We start from the raw sequence: 22,944 nt of genomic DNA, 5'->3' as shown, positions 1-22,944 counted from the left end.
GATGATTATTCTTTTTGTAATGCATATTTTATATACAAATTATAATATCTATGCAACAATTCTTTAATTTTTGATAATAAATTTATTTTTAAAAACGAGGTGCCGGATTGTCTTGGTGCCGATTTGTGCGGATACCGAAATGTCCAAAATGGATGCCGAAATGTCTTCGGACTTGGGTGCCGATTTGTCTGGGTGCCGATTTGTCTTGTTACCAAAGGAGGGTTGTTCTCAACCTGACAATAACAAACACAGGTCAAAGTACGGCCGTTTACATAGGGCTTTGATACAGACCAAACAGCAAGCTATAAAGGATCCCAAAATTATAAGCGTACACAATTCGAACAGGAAAACCAACGATCTAATTTATATATCCAAACGGGAAAATACCAATGAACAACACCAACAAACGATAACTGCTGAACGACAGGACCTTGAATCAATCAGGACAGGTGCATAAACATGCAGCGGCTAAAGATAGTTTTGTTTTGCCAGCATACAATATAATTGCAGCTGAAGGCAAATCCTTCAGAAGTTCTTTGTACTTTATTCTTACAACGAACATTTTTTGATAGGGAATATAAGTAAGGGGGAAAGAAACCAAAGTTGATATCTTTTTATAATATTTACAAAAAAAAACGGTGCGGGAAATAGACATGATTACATTTCCGGATGCGGGAAGCGGGAATATAAAAAAAATAAAAAAATTCTGTTTTGAAAAAAATAGATGCGGGCGGGTCCGTCGAACAAGGAATCAAATTGGTGTGGCCTAACTTATAAATATCTGATTCATTTATTCACACAGCCCGGTCACACAGTCAGTCAGGTTTTACTACAGCATCTGTGATTTATTATAAATAGATATCTTTTTCAAATATGGTTTCAATGGTAATTAATTTGGCGATAGTTTGTGAATGTCCTTTAATTTTTGGTTACTTATTCCTCTTCGAATTATTTTTTACAGTCAAAGAAAATATTGTGTTCGTCTAATACCTTTCTCTGCATGTAAAAATGTATAGGTAGAGGTAAAATCTAGATTAACATATTATTAACCGGGATGAATGTAGTAAAGCCAACTCGCTACACTCATGGAAAAAGTATTATCCCGTTGTATATAACTTAAATTCCGTAAATATTACTTCTGCCAACTCGCCCCACTTATAGAAAACGATAATATCTAGATTAATATATTATTAACCAGGATGAATGTATTAATGACAACTCACCCCACTTATGGAAAAAGATGTTATTCCGTGAATATTACTCCTGCCAACTTGCCCCACTTGAAAGAAAACAATAATATCTAGATTTATATTATATTATTAACCAGGATGAATGTAGTAATGCCAACTCGCCCCACTTATGGAAAAAGATGTTAAGTGTCAGCACTAGAAACATGAGTATAAATAATATATAATAAGCTTTTGTAAATGCATGTAAATATTATTTATAGACCAATAGCAGTTTTGCCTTAGGTCTCAAAAATCATAGAACGACAGAAAGCTAATAGTTTGTATATATTTTTAAATAGTAATGATCTTCTTAATACTACAGTCAGGTTTCAGACCTAAAAATTCGTGTACTCCTGCACATACTAAATTAGTAGATGAATGGTAAGAAAATATAGATAATGGAGAGATAAACGGAGTTATATTTTTAGATTTAAAGAAGGCTTTTGATCTTGTTAGTCAAATAGTTTTATTGAAAAAAATTAATACTATAATGTTTCAAATTGTACACTAGACTGGTTTAAGTCATACTTGTTTGAACGAAGCCAACAAATAAAGGTCAATAACGTCATGTCTAATACTAAATGCATAAAAATGGGGGTACCACAAGGTTCTACCCTGGGCCTTCTGTTATTTATTTTATATATTAATGATTTACCACTTAATATAGAAAATTCATTAATAGATTTATATGCAGATGATTCTACATTACATTGTAAAGGTAATAATTTAATAATGTTTTAAGTTTATTAGATAGGCGCTATAAAAATCCTTGTAATAAATATCTTTTAGAAATAGTTTATTTAAAGATATTTTTAAATATTTATTTCTAGTTGGCGTTTAATGAATAATATTTAATGCTTTAACAAATATTTATTAACATGAATGATACTCATATAAAAAAACAATACTATGTAAGTTTCTAAAGCCGTAACCTCATCAGTACAATGTAAAGTAAATAAAGTATAACTATAAAGACTTACCAGAATTGCAAGTAAAATGCTGCTACCGGTCACAAGAATCACACTGCAGTGCCTCCTGTCTGGGACGCACGTGCACGTCACACACAACACAAGGATACACAGTAGACATAGTAAATGCATGTCAAAGGTTACTTTGCTTTTTATAATTTTAATACCAAGCCATAAATGTCTCTATGATAACAAATTGCTGTTAATTGAAATCCGTTAAGTATTATGATATATTGCATTATGATACAATTAACAGGCTTCTTTTCAATTGTTATGCAGATAACTAATCTTAAAAAAATACAGTTATTCTTCAATAATACGAAAATTATTTTTAAGTGGGGCGAGTTTTTATATTTTAATTTTAATTTTATATCTAAATATTACCGTTTTCCATTAAGTGGGGCGAGTTGGCAGGAGTAATATTAGACATGATTTAACCAATTTCACATGTGGGGCGATTTTTTAAAAAGTGGGGCGAGTTGGTGATCCAGGTTGTGGCGTTTTTTTTAAAAGTGGGGCGAGTTGGTGAAAAAGTGGGGCGACTATGTGTGGGGCGACTTGCCAGTGGGGCGACTTGTCCTGCTTCCGGTAGAGGCTATGTTTCGCTCCCCTGTACCAATTTATCCCTTTGAAAGAAAACAGAATTCAAGTTGGGATGCTCTCTATCATGCTTCCTACATAAAACAGTGAACATTATTTTGTTCTGATTAGTGAGTGTATAAATATATTGTTAAAATGGTAATTAAGCCAGTTGCTTAATCATAAGGTCAGGATTGAGTAAGGCTAAGACACTGTAAGAGCCTAAGAGGGTGAAAACTGTTGTAGTACCTGACTTATCAGAGACATATATTTTTTAAAAGATACATATATTGTATTATACAGCTATGTGGGGTGGACAAGGGAAATAAATCAAATTTATCTAAATATGAGTATACTTTGTAATCAGTTATAGAAACTATTATTTTAAATTAACTCCCATTGCCTCAGCAGTTACATCTAACCTTAAGTGGAAATGATTCCTTTCAAACAAAAAGATATGATGAGATGATATTTTCATACTTGTATCAAAGACATACATTGTAAATACATGAATGTTTCACCTTTTCACATTGATTTTTTTTTATTCATTTAAAAATAAGGAGATGTGGTATGATTGCCAATAAGATTACTTCTGAGTTCAACGGAAAATTTGCACATGCATTTTTAAAATTCTAGATTCACATGCATGACTACATTTAATGTGTAAATTTTAAGTTTAATAATACCAGAGACATATATACATACAATATAGCTTATTAAAGGAGGAAAATGTGCTTTATCATTTTATCAGCTTAAAGAGGCTTAGCATGAACAGATAATTTTAACCATTATGCAAATATTCATGTTTTCATATTTATATGCTGTAACAGTTCTAATTTTTTTGTCAGCTTATACACTATTTATAAATATACTCTCTAGAAAATAAAAAGCGATGGAAAATAAATTGTGAAAAACATGTTCAATTTGATGTAAAATTCTCTTGAAGTTATAAAATGAGTTTTTTAATATGAGAAAAAAAAGGCTGCGTAACACAAAAATATATAATGAAAAGGCACGTAAAGCACACGTAAAACATATGTTTTACGTGCGTTTTTAAAACATACGTTTTACGTACGTGATGTATTACGCCCGTTTCAAAACGGGCGTAAAACACCCGTTTTAGTACAGGCGTTTAACGCATGTTGGCTAAAACATGCGTTTTCCATACGTAAAACGTACGTTTTACAGACGTTTTTTAAAACGTACGTAAAACATGCGTTGCACTTTTTGCTGTGTAAATATTTTGGTACAGAAATAATACAATATTCCATGTTTGAAAATCATAATTTTAAGAGATTTGAATAGAAAAACTTTCAAAATGCTGAAAATGTAACGGTAGTAACCAAAAATCTGTAGTACCTAAATTTCAAGTACAAATTAAGTACTGTAAAATACAGGTACCTAAATATTAAAATAATTTTAAAGAAACAAAACAGTACTGAATATTAAAAGTTTTTTCCAGTACTACAGATTTTTAGTACAGAAATAGTACCTATGCATAAGTAGCTGTGTAAGACTTTTCTACCCCAGGAATAGATTATCGTAACTTTAAAAAAGACTTAAGAACTTGTAGACATCAAGGCTCTTCATCCTCGTACTTTATTTGCACTTTTGATTTTTAGTCCCGCGTCACTGATGAGTCTTTTGTAGACAAAGCGCACGTCTGGCGCAATTACACAATTTTAATCCTGATATCTATGATGAGTTTATTTATTCACGTACTAATGAGGCTGGGTTATACATTTTGGGGAAACTATCCGAACTATCCTATGACAGTAATACAACCATAAAGATGGCTCAATACAGTACCATATAAGAACAAACAGGTAACATTTGTTTGAATGAAACCATTAAAGTCATACCGGATATAAACTGCTGTACGATAATTAAAGATGGACACAGGAAGTTGAACGGATTATGCTTTTGGTCAAAAGTCTATCTATTGAAGGTAATGCACTATTGAATGTTGTAACTACTTTTTTTACTTGATTCTGGAAGCTGGAAGATATATCATTAAGCCAATAGCATTGTAGCATTCTACGTATTCATGGCTTTCAAATGTTAAGAATTGAGCGTTCCTGATGAAATTAGATTCATAAAATCGCTTCGGATGCACGAGATTCATTAAGTTTTTTTTTCAGTTAAAAATGCATTAACGGGATTTATGTTAATGTCTTAATGTGTATTCATAGTTTTACAACATAACTAAAACTTCATTCAAACTGAGGTGCCAGAAAAGGTTGTATAAAATATAGAATGGAAATGAGCAATATGTCAAAGAGACAATTATCCGACCAAAGAGAAGATAACAGTCAAAGGCCATCAATGCGGCTTTAACGCAGCGTGAAAATCCCGCACCCGGGATATGAAGATAGGCTGATCTCTAAATGAACATGTGTTCTAGTTAAGTTAAAATAGACGTCATACTAAACTCAAAAACATATAATTGGACTACAATTTAAAAACAAACATACAAAACTTACAATAAGACACAGGCTCCTAACTTTGAGGGGTTAAACATGTTTTTTTTTTATATAAACCTTCCCATTATGCCTCAAGCCAATGTAAAATAAAGAAACGAACAGAAGTACGCACATTAACTCCATTTAAAAGAAGTCCAAGTTCGATGTCAGAATAAGTAACAAAAGAAACTAATCAAAATGACAATGATACATTAATTAACAAAGGACTACTAGCAGTTACTGACATTCCAGCTCAAGACCTCAATTAAGCTGATTGAATAAAAATCAAGCACAATCCCTCTCGTAAGGGGGTTTAGTATCATACCATCATAAAATGTATGAATTTTTTTTATAGAAAATGCTTTGGTTTTATTTGCACCCGGGTAAATAACCTAACCGATTGCTAACGAATATATAAACACTACATGTATACCATTAGCTGCAGACGTTATGTTACTGTTGAAAAACTATGAAGTGTAGAATTGAAAATTGTCACGAGTTCATATATTCTGGTCTTAAGTCGTCCATCCGTTTCAATATCAGGGACGATATAAAACAGAGACCTTCTAGTTTTTGTATATATATCATCAATATAAAGTTCATTATGGTATTTGAGAAGAAAGAATTTATTACAATGTGGGTTACCGACAGGACATAATGAATTTATCTAACGTCCTTTACATTTCCAGGAATATGAATGGTTAAAATTAAAACAACACGGTGCTGAGGGAAAATCTTATAGGTTTCAACAGACAAAGAAATTGATAATGAACAATTGTAATAAAGCCATAAAACACATTTCAAGTTGGTGGGTTTTTTTTTTATACTTAGACAATACTTTCATTATAAACATTATGGAAGTTAATTATTATTACTTCCAGTCTTGATCTCTTCGATAGACCGCTAGTCTAAGTCTCATATGTTAATATTATCGGTACTATATATTAGTTACATAGTGTGCCAGTGATTTATACGATATATATATATATGGGGTCAGTAAATTCACAATGGGGACTCGAGCTTCGTTCTTACTCCGTGGAATGACCCATTATACAGCATTTTAAATCACTAGCACACCATGTAACTAAAAAAAGTAAAATCATGAAAATACTGATTTTTGGGGGAAATTCAAAACATGAAGTCCCTAATCAAATGGAAAAATCAAAAGCTCAAACACATTAAACGAATGGATAACAACTGTCTTATTCCTGACTTGGTACAGGCATTTTCTATGTAGCAATTGTGAATTGAACCTGGTTTATAATAGCTAGTTAAACCTCTCACTTGTTCGACAGTCTCATCAATTCCATTATATTGACAGCGATACGTAATCAACACAAACAGACATAATTAATAAAAATGTCCAAATAGGGGTACATCTGTCAACATTGTGTTATCATCTTAATCACAATAAAAACAAACAAATATTTCACAAAGAAGTACAAAAAGGCATATTTCAAATGTAACAAACTCATTTATTGCTTTAGTGAAATTAAAATTTATCATGGATGATTGCCTAAGTATAAAAACAGTTTTGGTCAAAACTATCACCGCTAGAAAAAGAATATTCAAAGCTTATTTTTAACACAATTGACAAAGGTTGATGAGTATGTTAAAAAGTATAAAATGCACTATTTTAAAACGCGACAAAGGAGTGTTTGTCACATGTTGCCATATAAAGACTGATTGTGCGATACCATTTACTAAATTAGAAATAATAAATTTCTATTGTTTGCAATATTCCTTTAAAGGAAATTTGAGCAATGAGAAGACAATGGCAATCAAAACCAAGGAGTAAACAAAAACTAAAAAAAACAAAGGACATTTACATCAACAGTTATAAATAATAAATAAGAAACAACACGAACTCCACTAAAAACCGGGAGTGAAATCAGGTGCTCCGGAAGAGTAAGCATTTCCTGCACCGTATACGTCATCCGAAAATATACGGAAGTAATCAGCTATAATTATGTTACACAGTTGGTTGATTTCAACAAAGTTTTGCCGAGGTGTTCTACCGTGTAATCTGTTAAACTAACCAATATACAATGTATGTATCTGTTGCAGGCGATGATATGGGTTTAAAACCCATTCGATATCGTAACAAAAAGACCATACTATATCTACTAAGAGTTGATTTTATATCGTATAAAAAGACAGATTTTTCTAAACAGCAAAAAAGCATTCGTCAGAATTTAGATGTGTTTCTCAATGAGAGTAATGTCAATATGATATGTGAAATGAAAATTGTGTCATTGTGAAAAAAAACATCGAAGTGCTGTAAATATTGGTCTTTATACATCAGACATTTCGCGTGTGTGTGACTTGTCATTATCGGTGTATAAATTAATGGTTTTAAACATTTACATCAATAAATTACAATTTGTATTTATTATGAATATAATGATAAAATTATTACCTACAGTCCATTTTTATGTTATTGTTCACAATATTGAAACACTTCATAAATTTGATATAAACTTAAATTCAGGTCTTATAAACGTTATCAAAATAATTAGAGGTTTTAATTTCAATCACATCTACCAAAACCCATCATTGAAGATTAGCATCTTCACTACACTGTGAATTTGTTAACATTTAATTTGCATGTGTGTATACCCTATATAAAAATACAATGAACATATTTATAGGCTCTGTGGATAATTAACAGCTGTTTACTGTTTGAAATCAATTGAGCATCACAGGGTATATGTTGAAATTATAACTTGATTCATTCTACATATGAAGTTAAACGAAATTTTAAATTCTTTTGATATACTGCTATGATTAGGTTATTCATAAAAATCAGTTATTACGGAATCATTCTTGAACGTTTGTGTGTGTGTTTCCCATGTAAAAGTTGCCATGGATATAACTGATATTTTTGGCACGTATCTACTTTTGACAAGTATACCATTCTGTGGTAAGTTTACAATTGAACACATTTTTTGTCGTCTACTTTACCGCGTACTGTTTTGCAATTCCTTGTTAACCTCTTATCAATGTATACTGTTTTTCGGGGAGGGGGTTTTGGGGGTTTTGATTTTTATTCTATTTATTCACTATGTGCATACGAAGCGAGTATAAGTCAACGCTTTGATACTGATATTAATCATTATAAAACGCTTTGTTTAACGTACTGGCATACTTTATGGTGAACAACTATATTGACGGGTCAAACAAAGACTCTGACCAAACAATTTTAATCAAGCTTGTCAACACCCTCTTTTGTAGATGGCGTTTGCAGCTTTCCAGATGAATTGCGAGGAGTTTGGATAAGTCTATATAATGGTCCAATGGTTTTTGGGTCTTCCTCTATCTCTGGATATAACACATCTATACCAAATAGGAAGACTTTACATCTGAATTGTGTTGAAAGAAATTCTACATTCTATATATTAAAGTGAGTATATTCATTATGCGCTTTCAATGTAATGTTTACACACTTATGCTAGATTTTATCACTGTCAGTTACATCTTATTTTCTTGACATGACAACTCATTTCACCCTTAAAGTGTAAGACAGTTCTATTCAAAGAACTATTACATTCAAACATACATTCGTGTGACGCACTGTCCATAATTCTTTTTGCTGTATTAATTGGTACTACTGTCGTATAAAAATATTATATGTTCGTTGTTATTCTATGGTATACATGTCGAAATGATCTATTATATTATTCGCTTGTGTATTTCTCTGACCTGACTGTTCTTGTTATTTTTACTGTATTCCTGTCATGTAGTTTTGTCATTTAATCGGTATTTTTTACATTGTCATATAAATGGGAGGTTCGGCTACCCATCTAACTAGTTTCAGCCAACCATTTCTTTTTGAAATGTCTCGTACCAAGCCAGGAATAATATGACAGTTGTGATAAAATAGTTCGTTTCTATGTATGTTGAATTGGTGTTTTTGTTGCACTTCAGTTCTTCTGTTCTTCCGTTGTTTTTCTCTTAAAGTTGGTTGACGAGATTCCCTCAGTTTTAGTTTGTAACCCGGATTTGTTTACTTTCAATCGATTGATGACTTTTGAACACCGGTAGACTACTGTTGCCTTTATTTATGTTTGGAGTTATTCGTCACTTCTTCAATACTTTGGAGATTGACACATTATGTAGAAACCTTGTAGGGTGGTCGGCTGTAAGTAGTACTCCATACGTATTTTTGAAGCACTGTAGGTTTTCGGTTGTTGTCGCATTATCTTATACCGCATATCTATGTCATCTTCATTGAAAGAACCAATCTTATTACCTAGTTGAATGTATAGTTTCTCACATGCCAATTATGAAGATACAATAACATAGGAACTTAGTACTGTATGCAAAACAAATGTTCCCATTATAGATTTTTTTTATCTCGTATTACTAATGAGAGCACAGGATCCTTTATCAAGATTTTAAATATGTGTAAAACAATTCCCATTACGTTTTTAATACATTTTTGAAACTTGTTTTAAATTTGAGGTTCGCATGAAATTATCATGGTTCCAGGTATAACTTTGAACGGAAAGTATTCATTCTTTTGAATCAATCGACATATCTTTGAAAATTGTTAAACTTTAATGAATTGTTTTCAATTCTGATGGCTATTGAGAGACATAATGATTACCAGAAAAAAAATCATGGAGACAATGAAAATATATTATGTTATATGTTCCTATTGTAGCCTTTTCATCTAAATTTGGGTTTTTAATGTAAAATTAGAATAGAAGGTGAAAAAGCCTTTGTGAGACCTCGAAATTGAAAGTATTATCCTTTTCCTTTATCAAAAAATTGTTAATCAATTAAAAATCATCAAACAAATAATCTTGCTTTGGAACTGGTTGTTATCAAAGGGAAACAATTCAATCTCAATCTCAATGTGTTTAAATCCCAGTAGAGATAATCTTGTTACACGAAGGGGTAGCTCATCCACTATAGTCTATTTTTAAAACATCTTTTAGATATTTATTTTGCTTTACCAAATTGTTTTATAATTAATTCCTCACTTTGTGCTCGCAAAGTAAACTTTATTAAAAATCCTGAGAATGTAATTGCTATGCAATTTTTGTGGTTTTGTGAAAAGATCGTTTGAATTGTGTGCATTGATGCCATATAGTTGATAGTAACAAATACGCATGGGAGTTCAAAAACAAGATGTCTGAAAAAAAATTGACATTTATATTAAAGCAATAAAACCTGACTCGTAATTTTTGCATATAGGAGACAAATCAGGTTGTTTAATATAATTTGTCGAATGATGGGTTGTTAATGGGTGCGAGTCATTGGGACACTTTAAAGGGGTTGGACAGAATTATGGGAACTGTGGAATAAGAGGACTAGAAATGAGAATTTGATGGATGAAAGCTTGAGGCAGGGTGGTCTTAATCGTGAGAAAAGTTTGATAAAACAGGGATAATTCTTGTTGATGAAAAAATAAGAGTGCAGAGGAACAGAATATGGAGTGAAGTAGGAGTTTGGGGAGGGAACTGGGAATCAATTCCCTGTGTCCACCAAATAACTGAAAGCCATTAAAGAAATAAAGGAGTGGGGTCTGACATGTATGTAAAAGGATCAATTATGCAGGGGATGCAGACCACAGTTTGGTCTAATTTGAGAACTGATAAATAAAAATACGATGGATGCCGAATGTGATAGCGCTATCTAAATAAAATAAATGAAAACAATATATATTTTTTTTCAATAAGTACAATTTTTATTATGTAGACCTAAAGTAGAGAAATGTAGCATTGAATGACTCCAATAATTGAGCACGCATCCGGCAGAACACAGCTTCCCATGGTCGGACTGAATGTCAGTTCATAAACATCTCAATCATTCAATGTTGTTACCAACCATATACAGTATTAGCGTTGGCAGTCCTTGAAAAGCGCCATTGACTGCTTTTTTTTTTTTTTTTTTTTTTTTTTATCTATTAGCGTTGGCAGTCCTTGAAAAGCGCCATTGACTGCTTTCAATCAAACAATAGAAGGAAGTTTGTAACCAACTATATTTTCAAACGATAAGCAACGATGGAAATATTGAATTTTAGAACATATATAATTCTCTTTAACAATGAATTCAAAACAGCAATATCTATATTATTTAACAAATATGTACTAAATAATGTCATGCAAATCGTTAAATATAGAAACACGCAATTTCTATTTTTAAACAAGGGAAATAACAATTACATGACAATCCTGTCTTCCAAATGAATTTAAAAACATTTTGTTTTCATAAACAATCATAACTAATTAGAAAGAAAGAAAAAACACGCATACACACTGAAAATTACATGTGTTTATGTTGCAACAACTGCCAACCTGTACTAGAAACAAACAATGGTTTGGAACAAACTATACACCACGAACGACAACTCGACCTAGAATGTTACTCACATTTATTGATAATGTAAACAAACATCGATTTACAAAAAAGCGGTAATATGTAGCAATTAATAACAATCAGAATGCTGTAGTAAAGAATATCAGGAAATTAATCTGGCTTGCCGCCCGGAGATGCCGATAAGTGATATTTTACAAAATCATGTTTTCAGGGGACGTGATGAATTGTCCTTGCCAAAATTACAAATAATTCAGGTATCTAACATTTCTAACATATATCGATACCACGATAATACATTGATAATACTGCCTTGTTAAACATACCTTATTGTCAAAGAATGCAGCAATAATTCTGTTGTCAACGGCCAAAGAAAAAATCGGGATGATCAAGCATGGAATTCCGGAAATTGACCGTCTCCAAAAATATTAAATTCTAAAATTGAGTTATCGTCCTTTTCGCGCCAGACGACTATTGAAAAGGCTACCTATTGTCTTAGTAAACATCCAGCTTGCCGAGTCTGTCCTGACGTTATACCAAACAATAATTGATTATATTACAGGCTTATTGGTGATGAAAACAATATTAAAAACATGTTCCCTATTTTGCAGGTCTGCACACGTTTTTAAAGTATTTGGACATGACGTACATATGTACATGTGTTTGGAAATGGCACAACAGTCAGATTCTGTTTTTCAATATTACATACGAACAGGTGAGGCAATATTCAGGAGGAAATAAATATAAAAGAAAAGAAAAATTAGAAGCTTGATAAGGTGTCATATCATCTAAGCATAGTACGTCACATCCGGCTGTAAACGAAAAAGGATAAAAAATATTCCCCTGAATTTGAAAGTGGAAGGGAATTTGATTGCAGTTTTTTAAGTCATAAATATATATCTGTGGTGTTTCAAATCACCATTTTTTGTTGTTTGTTTTGTTGTTTTTTGTTGTTTTTTTTAGTGTTAGAATATATGAAGAATACTTGGAAACATGAAGTTACATGGTTATTAAAGCTTGTACACAAAAACAAAAGGGTCACAATTCGCTTGGTTATCTTCCAGTGATGGTTATTATCTATATGAAATTAAATGTAATGTGAAATGTCAAATATTTCTTATTTGAAAAAAAGAATAATTCAACACATTTTTGGAAAAATGCAAATTTAACAAAAAATTAATCCTTATAGTGGAAACATTCTTAGTATCACATCATACGCATCTTGTTAGACCAGAATAACAAAAAGTGAAAGCATTCTTCACTTTGAATTCTTATCGACAAAGTAAAGGATAATATAATCAATTTAGCCATTTTTATGCCCAAATATTTGTTTGGTGATTATATATGTTATAACTAAAGATTTTGGCCATTTGTCACCACTAAGATCTAGTTTTTGTTCAAAGTTAAAATAAATATGGCTGTAATTCAGGACAAAACGTAAATTGAACAATGTCTTTTAATAGATTTCGACAATTATTTGAACGAATTTATGAAAGGACATGTCAAGACAAATACTAGTACTTTAGACGAAGTCTGTGTTCCAGGTTTGGCAAATGAAATCTTACTGGTGCGAAATGGTAAGTATGATAAACTGTTATCACAGAGATATGTCTCACCTTTTTGTAATTTTGATTATGCAAATGTTGACATCAAAATAGCAATACTTTTTAAAACATCTTACACAAGTTATGCAATTATTCAATGAACCATGACTGAGTTACATTGCTAAACAATCTCCATGTGAATGAGATGTGCCAATGCTAATACAACTGCATACCAAATACCATTGACTTATTATAAGTCGTTCCCAATCCTAAATACAAACATTAATTTGTAAGTTATGTAAAAGTTTCAAAGTCAATGAACCATGAAGAGGGGTTAGGGTTATACAATCTCCATGGAAACTATACTTGCAAATGCAAATAAAATTGCATACCAAATATCATTGACTTACCATACATGTAGATTGTTAAATATGAGTGTACATGTGCTTTGACACATTCCCATTTCCAATCTCAATTTTACGTACTTTGTGGATATCTTATACTTACAAAGCTCAAATTACTTATTTCTTCTTGTTCAGTTTCGTTGATGCAAAGATCCTTAGGGTCAATGTGTCCTCAGATTATTCAAGGTTACTATGGCAACATAACGCAAGACAGTACAGAGAATGGAATGTGCAGTGATGGCTACTTTGATTCTTGTAAACAGTCAACTCATTTTAAGTTGAATATTGACGAAAACTGCTCAAATATGTTTGGTAAATACTATCTAAATATGATTACGAATTGTTAGTATGTTGATAGGTACGCAACCATATGATAATAGTTTCTTTATTTAAAAAAATAAAATGACCTTATAATCTGTTATGCTATAGAGAAAACATATAGACAGACTTAAGTGCAGTATCAATATCTAAAAATGGCTTTTAAATCAAATATTGTCTTGAGAGTTGTAGCATAATTCAATACAGTGATTATACCACGTTGTTAATCATTTTATTGCAGTTTACGCAATGTTAAATTTTAATTGGGCATCTATTACAACTTTGTTTTATTTTAATTAAGTAACAGTTTGAAATATGTTTTGTGTTGATATTTAAAGATTCCGTTTAGTGAATAAATCAAGCTACAATTCTATATATTCATCAAAGGTCTGACCCGTTTAATGATTTCAATTACAATATTTGTTATATAATTGTTTCTTAGGAAATACAACTTTTACTTGCGTTCATTATATCGACGATAGTGGAAGTCATTTATATGCATGGACAGACAATGCGAAGCTTAGGCAGTATTCACCTTTCGGATTTTTCTGTATGGTAAGTTTTTAAGTAACTAATATATACTAATCTGTTATAACTTATACCCTATTCAAATTCGTAATGATATGAAACATAAAAGTGCCTATCAATTTCTTAAATGAGGTTAAAAGTTGAATTGTGGTGTACAAGAATTAGATGCCGACACATAACATTAAACATTACTCACCTCAATGAATACTATAAAACAAAGGAATATTCTGTTTTTGCCCTACATAAATATCAAGAAAGAGAAAAAAGGTCTTCTGCTTTCGAGGTAAGTAGCCATTTAAAAATAAAAAATTGTGCATGTAATTGCCGTTAATGGTACTCTTAGTTGTACATGTATATGACTGTATGTGATATTTATTATAAGTATTATAGTTAAACTTATTTTACAGAATGTTTCACAAGCTGACGATGTCGTTAGAATGTCCATTCATTCTGATCTGTGTAGTATAGCTGATAATACAATTCTCAGTTTTCAATTACAAGATGTATTTGGTGAGTTTTGTTTTGTCTTTAAAATATCTCTGATCATCTCTATTTCGTCCTTTTCGCCAGGCATTTTATATAAAGATATTGAGTGATTAATTATTGATTTTAACGCCACTAACATTACTCTATGAACTATACCATGACGGTCAAACTAGTTTTGGAGTAAACTGGTGTGTCAAGAATGAACCACCGACCTACGGCAGGAAACCTAACAGACTCAGTCCTCAAAAAAAGGAAAATAGTTGCTTACTGCATATTTTTTCTAGAAACTATGTTATCAATCATTTGATTAGACTTTAAAGAAATACCATACACGTAACCAGTGACTAACACGTAACTTTCGGATTTTACAAGCTATGATTATCTAAAACAAAGCTTTACGAAAAATTGGTACCGTTTATGGTATTCCACAAAAAAGGATGAACCACTGTATACATACTTCTGAAATTTTAATTTATATGTCATTCAAAGAAAGAACTATAAAAGGAACCATACTTCTCACTTGTTATAATACTCTGGTTTATTGTTCATTATTTGTTTGTTAGATAAATGCTTTGAAGACAGTAAGTACAAATATTTGTGTCAATTAATTCATAAAATTTATGTTAAATTTCACCAAAGATACCACTGGTTATAGTTGCGTATGTCAGACGCGCGTTTCTTTTAAATAAAAACACATATTTCGAGTTGTAGGTTTTATAAATGTTACAAATCAAATGTAACCAATCCATGAGTCAAAGGGGTTCAAATCTAATTAATAGTGAAATTAATATTCAATGTCATTCTATATGTTCAAAATAAGATTTGTGTGTTGATAAAAGTATGACTACCTGTATAACTGTATACTCATTGTAAATGTGAAAGTCAATACCATTTATTCATACTTTATGATTTCATCAACTGTGACATTATATAAGAACTGACTAAGCATAAAGATTTTTTAATCCGTTTTAAAGAGACATTTGTTTTAAATTGAAATTTACGTTTTCACAGACGTGAACTTTAACATAACAAAGTAAAGCACAAAGTGAATTTTTTTCTTTATTAGTACAAAAAATTGCAAGATTTTGCATACAACTTAACAACTCTGCCTAATGTAATTAATACTGTAAATGAATTTCTTTTTTTCTTTTTATCTATATATTATTTAATAGCATAGTGCTTGTTTCACCCCTAACACCACTCTGCTTTTATAATCAATTTATATTTCCTTTCCAGATCACGTTGAAATTACTAATGCTTCAATATACATAGATGTAAAATTAGTTGATGTTTCTAGTCATAAAATGCTTAAAACAAATATAAACTAGTTATTTTTTCAATTTTACGATCCATCAATACGTATCCATCAATACGTTCAAATAAACAAAAACGTATTAACAAAAATAACACCAACTTATGAATTTGCGTCACCATATTATTGGCGACTGATTTATGAATTGGCCTGAATTCTTTAAGTCTCTTGCATTAGCTTACAGGCAAATCCATTAATGGTTTGTGAAACACTATAACGTCTATGTGAATATATTTCATGTTATGCTCTTAGCGCAATTATACTCAGCATTCATTTACTAACACTTGTCAATTGCCTTGTATGTTAATGTTCATTTACCTTTTTTGTATAAGATGTATTGTTGTTGTCTCTTTGACACATTCCCCATTTCCATTCTCAATTTTATCTTCATTTCATTGATGAAATGTAAATGCTTTTATGTATGTGTTTTCTTTTATTTGTTTTGAGATATTGTTCTTCACTTATTTCTTTATTTACATGTTAGTTTTATGTGTTTACGTCTTCTAAATAGACGAGTTATTTATTGTGTCCTTCAACAACTTCATGGTTTGCTTTTAGAAAACTGCATTACATTTTGTGATGAATTTCATAAACTTTATCGCCATTCAATTTGTTTTGCTTTATTTATTTTAAATATGACTACATTTTGTATTGCTCTTCTGTCTAAGGGTTTATTTTTTTCAATAACATATTTTCTCGAATTATATTTTCAGCTTCTAAAGACGTCAGTACCATCTCAATAGATAAAAAGATAGAAAGTCACTTAAGTTCAGGTGTGATTGTAGTGATTGTACTGGTTGTTTTTATAAGTGTAACCTGTGTCCTAATATTCGTCTTACATTGGCAGCGTAAAAGACTTGGTCTTAATTGTAAAAAACGTAAAACCAATGAGGATTATAGATTTGATGACGTTGCAACAAAAACACAAGACACTGAATCTGTTCAATGATTGTTTTTGATATTAGTAGATAGTATGATTTTAAAATTGTAAAATATTTTGTTTTTAAATAAATTAATAAAATTGCAACTTTTTTTTCTTTGAAAAAAATGAATAAATAATAATGAACAGATTGTTCTTTTCAAAAACAAAGAGTACGAATAAAACAAATCATAATTAATTGTATGCAAATCAAATATTTATCATATAAATAGTTAAAGGAAACTGAAAATAAATTAAAACAAACAAATAAATAAACAAACAACATTACGATATGACAACTGTACAAACAAAGTTGTTGATGCATTGGTAAGATCAGAACTAATATAGTGTCGGGAATATTTGTGAACATAAAAAAAATCATTTATCATTTCCTTTGAATCTGACATGTTTAGGCATCGAAAGTTTTGTCAATTTCTGCATTTCTTGAAATTTATTATCCGGAATAGTTTTTCTAGGTTCATACCACAATCGGTATACCCTTTCCCATAATGATCTAGCTGTTTCAAGTTCTTCTTTCTCTGGCGTCACCCATATTATTTTACTTGTACTGGTAATAGAATCAGTGCTCCTCGCCGTCTCAGAATCTTCATAACTTATAGATTTAGTCCAATCAGGATCCTTGTGTTGTTCCCATCGTACCTGCCATTGCTTAAAATGTACATTGGTATATATAAGTCAGGAATATGACAGCTGTTTTCCATTCGTTTGAGGTGTTTGGGCTTTTGATTTTGCCTTTTGCTAAGGAATTTTCCGTTTAGAATTTTTCCCGGATTGCGGTATTTTTATGTTAAATTTGTTTTTCTTTGCTAATTAAAACTCTACCTTACCATTTTTGTGTGATTTGAAAAAGTCCCATAACGTTAAGCAAATTTGTTGAATTGCGAATATGTAGACATCTTTATTTTTTCAATTATTTTTTTCTTGGGGGAAGGCTCGGAGCGTTCATGATCACATTAAATTTAGAAAAGCGATTCGGACGCACCAAATACAATCACACAGAAATCTACGTGTATAGCTACAGAACTGTATGTTACACATTATCTGAAATATTGATTATGTCATATAAAAAAGAAGATGTGGTATGATTGCCAATGAGACAACTGTCCACAAGAGACCAAGATGACACAGACATTAACAACTATAGGTCATCGTACGGCCTTCAACAATGAGAAAAGCCCATACCGCATAGTCAGCTATAAAAGGCCCCGATAAGACAATGTAAAGCAATTCAAACGAGAAAACTAACGGCCTTATTTATATAAAAAAAAATGAACGAAAAACAAATATGTAACACATAAACAAACGACAACCACTGAATTACAGGCTCCTGACTTTGGACAGGCACATTTATAAATAATGTGGCGGGGTAAAAAATGTTAGCGGGATCCCCCCCCCTAACCTGGGACAGTTGTATAACAGTACAACATAATAACGAACTATAAAAATCAGTTGAAAAAGGCTTAACTTATCAGATGAACAAAAATACAAGTGGACGTGGCCAGGTATGCTTGCTTTATACTGAATCCAAGATATATATACTTTAAATGGTATTATGCTTTTCGGTAACAATTAGGCTTAACAGGTTTTTTTCAAACTTATTTAGACATAATATTGTGATCCATTTTAGTAAATTATATTTTTCCCTCCACGCTTTTTTTTCTTATTTTTTTTTTCAACGGATTTCAAAATTCGAACTGTTCAAACTTATGCATCACTTTAAATAATGAATAGATCATCTTTTGATCATTTACCTTAAAGTTTTGGTACATATACAGAATAATTGGTACCATTAATGTACTTAAGTACTATATTCATAATGTATATCCAGATTTAAGAAGTGATTAAGATTTATCGCATTTAAAGGTTTATAATTACTCACCGGTTTATCAAAACCATTTACATTTCCACTAATACCAACAAAATCTGTCCATTTTAGTTTTTTTTCTTTAGCCTGTCAAATAATGAAATTATTCAATGTCATATGCATAACTGATTCACACAACGAGACGTTGTACATGTAAAAAGGATACCGTTAGAAACGTTGACGTATTACACCTCTTGGTCTTACTTTATGATGACTGATGATGACTGATGTACCCATATTTTGACTATTTTATTTATTGTGTCTAGCGCTATAGAACCAGGTTTAATCCACCATTTTCTACATTTGAAAATGCCTGTACCAAGTCAGGAATATGTCAGTTCTTGTCCATTCGTTTTTGATACGTTTTGTTATTTGATTTTGCTATGTGATTATGGACTTTCCGAATTGATTTTCCTCTAAGTTCAGTATGTTTGTGATTTTACTTTTTAATGTTCTTTATTTTCTTGGATAATTTCAATTATCAATGGAAATACATATATGTAACAAAAGCACTGTTCATTTAATGAGCTGGTTTTTATAAGTATCCCAATGTTGTATAAAGGTAAAAACATTTACATCCTGCATACTTCCTGTCGATACTTATGTTTTGATATTGCGCGAGGTCATTTTTTTTCGAATACTGTTTACAAGTATAACTTTTGTACACCAAATCCCTTCGAATCGTACTGTATACTATTTGTTGTCTGGAAAATATGGTTTGATTATTGTTTATGATTGAAATAGATTTCAGTAATTTTGAGTACTCCTAGTTCGGCGCGTTGTATGTTTGTGTTTTTGTATTTCACTGGGTTTTTTTTATGCAAAAGTCATGTATGCAATAATGTTTGTAAACGGTTCGTTACTGAATACCTACAGATAAATAGAGTAATCCCCTATGTATTTTACTTATCCTCTATGGATCCGTAGTGGACCTAAAGCAAACTATATAACTTATAATAGAAGATTGTATGGCCTTTAACAATGAGCAAAACGCATACTGTGTACATTTTTTAGTAAGCTATAATACATGACATATGCCAAAAATTGGAAAAAATCAAAAGAGAATACTGACTGCTTGATACATGTATGCAGACGCATAAACATTAAACGTCATGTCAAATTATAAAAAAATGTGGTAACGCTGTACTTGTAAATTAACCAGGAGATTACAGAAAACAGAAAAGTGTGAATCGTGAAACCATTACTCACTTGTTCTTTCATGGATTCTGTTCGTCTTAAAGAAACATTCATATTCTGGTTTTGATCCGTTTTTTGCTCATTGTCTGTCTTCTTCTTTTTCGTTTTCTTGTGTTTTTTCTTTTCATCATGTTTTGCTTTTCCATCAGAAGACTTTGATTTAGATTCTGATTTGCTTTTTCTAACTTTTTTCTCTTCGATAATTCTGACTGCTTTTTGACGCCTTTGTCCTAGCAGGAAAAGGACTAACAAAACAATAGTCAACACAATCAAGGCAAGCAGCAGTAGACTCAGTATTACGCCAACAGCTATTTGGCTACCAACATCATTTGACATATCTAGAAGAAGAAAAAAATGTATTCGTCTGTTTTTATATACATCATTCACATTTTGGTTAGTTTTACTTTTATTTATGCTTAAAAACCAATTTAGGAAGATACCCCAAAAAATCTATAGTGAAAAGATATACTAGAACATATGTTTAATATTTCATTTTTTATTTATATTTTTAAATATGTCATACTTACTATTAGAAGCTACAACGGTCACTCCATCAGTTGCCGTCCGAATTGGTGTCTGCAGGGGTTGACAGATTTGGGGATGATATGTATAGTATACAACATGACCATAACTCCAAATTACCTATTATAAAATTTTCTAAATTTGAATGCATGTAAGAGAAAGATAATAATTATTCATGTTTATAACCTCTAGATTTGAACAAGTTAATTTTTTTTTCTTGTTTTGTTTGGTTTTTTTCAGGGGAGGATCTGAAGCGGAAATACTAAACCATGGAGTTTTCTTTTTTCACTTTTTAGTTCAAAAAATGGTTCACCGCAATAATGTTTTTTAGCCGGGTGTCATCCCGAAAACTGTAAAGTTATGTGGTATAGTGTAACGTTTGTATTTGGTTCTTAACAATCAAGTATTGTGAAAATTGTTACATGAAATGTTCGCACACTATCAGAAAAAATATAGGGAATAGTATAAATTATTGACAGTACTTTGATGCATTTGTGAGATTTAATCGCCATTTTTTGTAGATTCGATGTAAAACAAAAGTATACTTGCATAGCATAAATATCTAAATGTTGCAGATTCATCAACCGTTGTATCATTGTTAAATACAGTCAGATAAGTATATGGTTCTTCTGTGACTGAATACATACAATCAAATTTACCACCAGCTATAAAAAAATATATATATTAACAAGAATGTGTCCAAAGTACACGGATGCCCCATTCGCACTATTATTTTCCATGTTCAATGGACCATGAAATTGGATAAAAAATATAATTAGGCATTAAAATTAGAAAGATAATATCATAGAGAATATGTGTACTAAGTTTCAAGTTGATTAGACTTCAACTTCATCAAAAACTACCTTGACCAAAAACTTTAATCTGAAACATGCACTGTCATTTTCTATGTTCAGTGGACCATGAAATTGGGGTCAAAAGTTTAATTTGGCTTTAAAATTAGAAAGATCATATCATAAGGAACATGTGTACTAAGTTTCAAGTTGATTGGACTTCAACTTCATCAAAAACTACCTTGACCAAAAACTTTAACCTGAAGCGGGACAGACGGACGAACAGACAGACAGAAAGACAGACAGACAGACAGACAGACGGACGAACGGACGCACAGACCAGAAAACATAATGCCCCTCTACTATCGTAGGTGGGGCATAAAAACAATGATAATTTTTAGCAAAGGCATATTTATTTAGATAAATCATTTTTCATCTTTTCTCTCTATTAAATTTTCTTCAAAGGGTTCAGTTAATAGCCTTTGCTTGTCTGTTTTGTATTTCTTTTTTTATTTAATGTTTTTAGGTTAACAAATTCTATTAGAAAAATTTCAAAATTGTAACTTATTGAAACTATGACTTTCTTATTTCATTTGTTGTCATATATAGCATTTATCGATGAATAAATAAGGCAACATTATCTATACATATCGTCAGCGTTTTAATCTTACTGTGAGTTACGTCTATTCCATTATTTCAATTGAACCTCAGTAACTTGTAAGTTTGACTAAACAATTTAAAGCATTGTTCCTTTGCCATGTTATTTTGTGCTTCATATTTCATCTTCAAAATTTAATACCTTGTATTTTGTAAATTTTGCAAAGCTTTTGAAAGTTACATCATTTCCTTTTCGTAGAGTAATAAATATTTCATAACTCAACGAAAAGGTAATTGACAAACAAATATCATTCACAATATGAATCATACATTGTAGCAATGCCTATTAGATGAACCGTGTTCTTGGTGAATGATAGGCCACTAAATCAACTAAGGGTAGACACACAACCAATATCATGATTTCAATGCATACATCGCTTACACAACTCATATTTAAGGACAAATTTTCCTGAATAAGCATGATATATTTGCCACTGCATATTGTGAATGATATTTGTTTGTAAATTTTCGATACATACAATGTTGTGCAGTTGTGCTTTAAAGTAGTATATAGGTTACAAGTCCGTCAAACAGAGTTTACATGAACATGTGGGGCTATTTTGTTAATGCTGTTTTCTTGGCTTCTTTGATTTCAAAACATAAAACATTATTGGCTTTCCAAACTTTTAACCTCAAGATCTCTAATGATCGTTATCCAAAAATGACGTTGTGTGGGTACCAACTTCATATAATAAATTTTTGTTGTTGTTGGTCTTTTTTTTTTGGGGGGGGGGGGGGGGGTGAAGAGTGAAGTTATTATTTTCAAAGTAACTATTTACAATTAGTAGCAGTAAGAAAAGAAGATGAAACAAACAATCG

At 31.1% G+C, this 22,944-nt stretch overlaps 2 protein-coding genes across 2 annotated transcripts in view; one reads left to right on the top strand and one right to left on the bottom strand.

Annotated features, from left to right (window-relative positions):
* Positions 1-7,911: 7,911 nt before the first annotated feature.
* On the top strand, positions 7,912-17,181 carry LOC139484701 (uncharacterized). Its single transcript, XM_071268575.1, has 9 exons — positions 7,912-8,161; positions 8,473-8,641; positions 12,174-12,277; positions 13,026-13,139; positions 13,646-13,822; positions 14,271-14,383; positions 14,764-14,866; positions 15,406-15,423; positions 16,868-17,181. The coding sequence occupies exons 1-9, from the start codon at positions 8,104-8,106 to the stop codon at positions 17,101-17,103; spliced, it is 1,092 nt and encodes a 363-aa protein (XP_071124676.1). The 5' UTR covers positions 7,912-8,103; the 3' UTR covers positions 17,104-17,181.
* The window catches only part of LOC139484698 (uncharacterized), a 41,025-nt gene continuing 35,172 nt past the window's right edge, over positions 17,092-22,944 (bottom strand). The window contains exons 6-10 of the mRNA XM_071268572.1: positions 21,227-21,342; positions 20,683-20,797; positions 20,168-20,493; positions 18,974-19,045; positions 17,092-17,742 (exon numbers count right to left, since the gene is read on the bottom strand). Of these exons, the coding sequence (XP_071124673.1) occupies positions 17,452-17,742; positions 18,974-19,045; positions 20,168-20,493; positions 20,683-20,797; positions 21,227-21,342 (920 nt within the window). The 3' untranslated portion in view covers positions 17,092-17,451. The remainder of the gene's footprint in view (positions 17,743-18,973; positions 19,046-20,167; positions 20,494-20,682; positions 20,798-21,226; positions 21,343-22,944) is intronic.

The sequence above is a fragment of the Mytilus edulis genome, chromosome 8, assembly GCF_963676685.1.
Source record: "Mytilus edulis chromosome 8, xbMytEdul2.2, whole genome shotgun sequence".
NCBI lineage: Eukaryota > Metazoa > Mollusca > Bivalvia > Mytilida > Mytilidae > Mytilus > Mytilus edulis.
The sequence above is the reverse complement of the archived record's forward strand: the minus strand, read 5'-3'. Positions and strand labels throughout refer to the sequence as shown.

Coding starts and splice junctions, on each gene's coding strand:
- LOC139484701 (XM_071268575.1), top strand. CDS start 8,104: ATGGATATAACTGATATTTTTGGCACGTATCTACTTTTGACAAGTATA. Junction 12,278..13,025: donor TCAATATTACATACGAACAG/GTGAGGCAATAT, acceptor GTCTTTTAATAG/ATTTCGACAATTATTTGAAC. Junction 13,140..13,645: donor AATCTTACTGGTGCGAAATG/GTAAGTATGATA, acceptor CTTCTTGTTCAG/TTTCGTTGATGCAAAGATCC.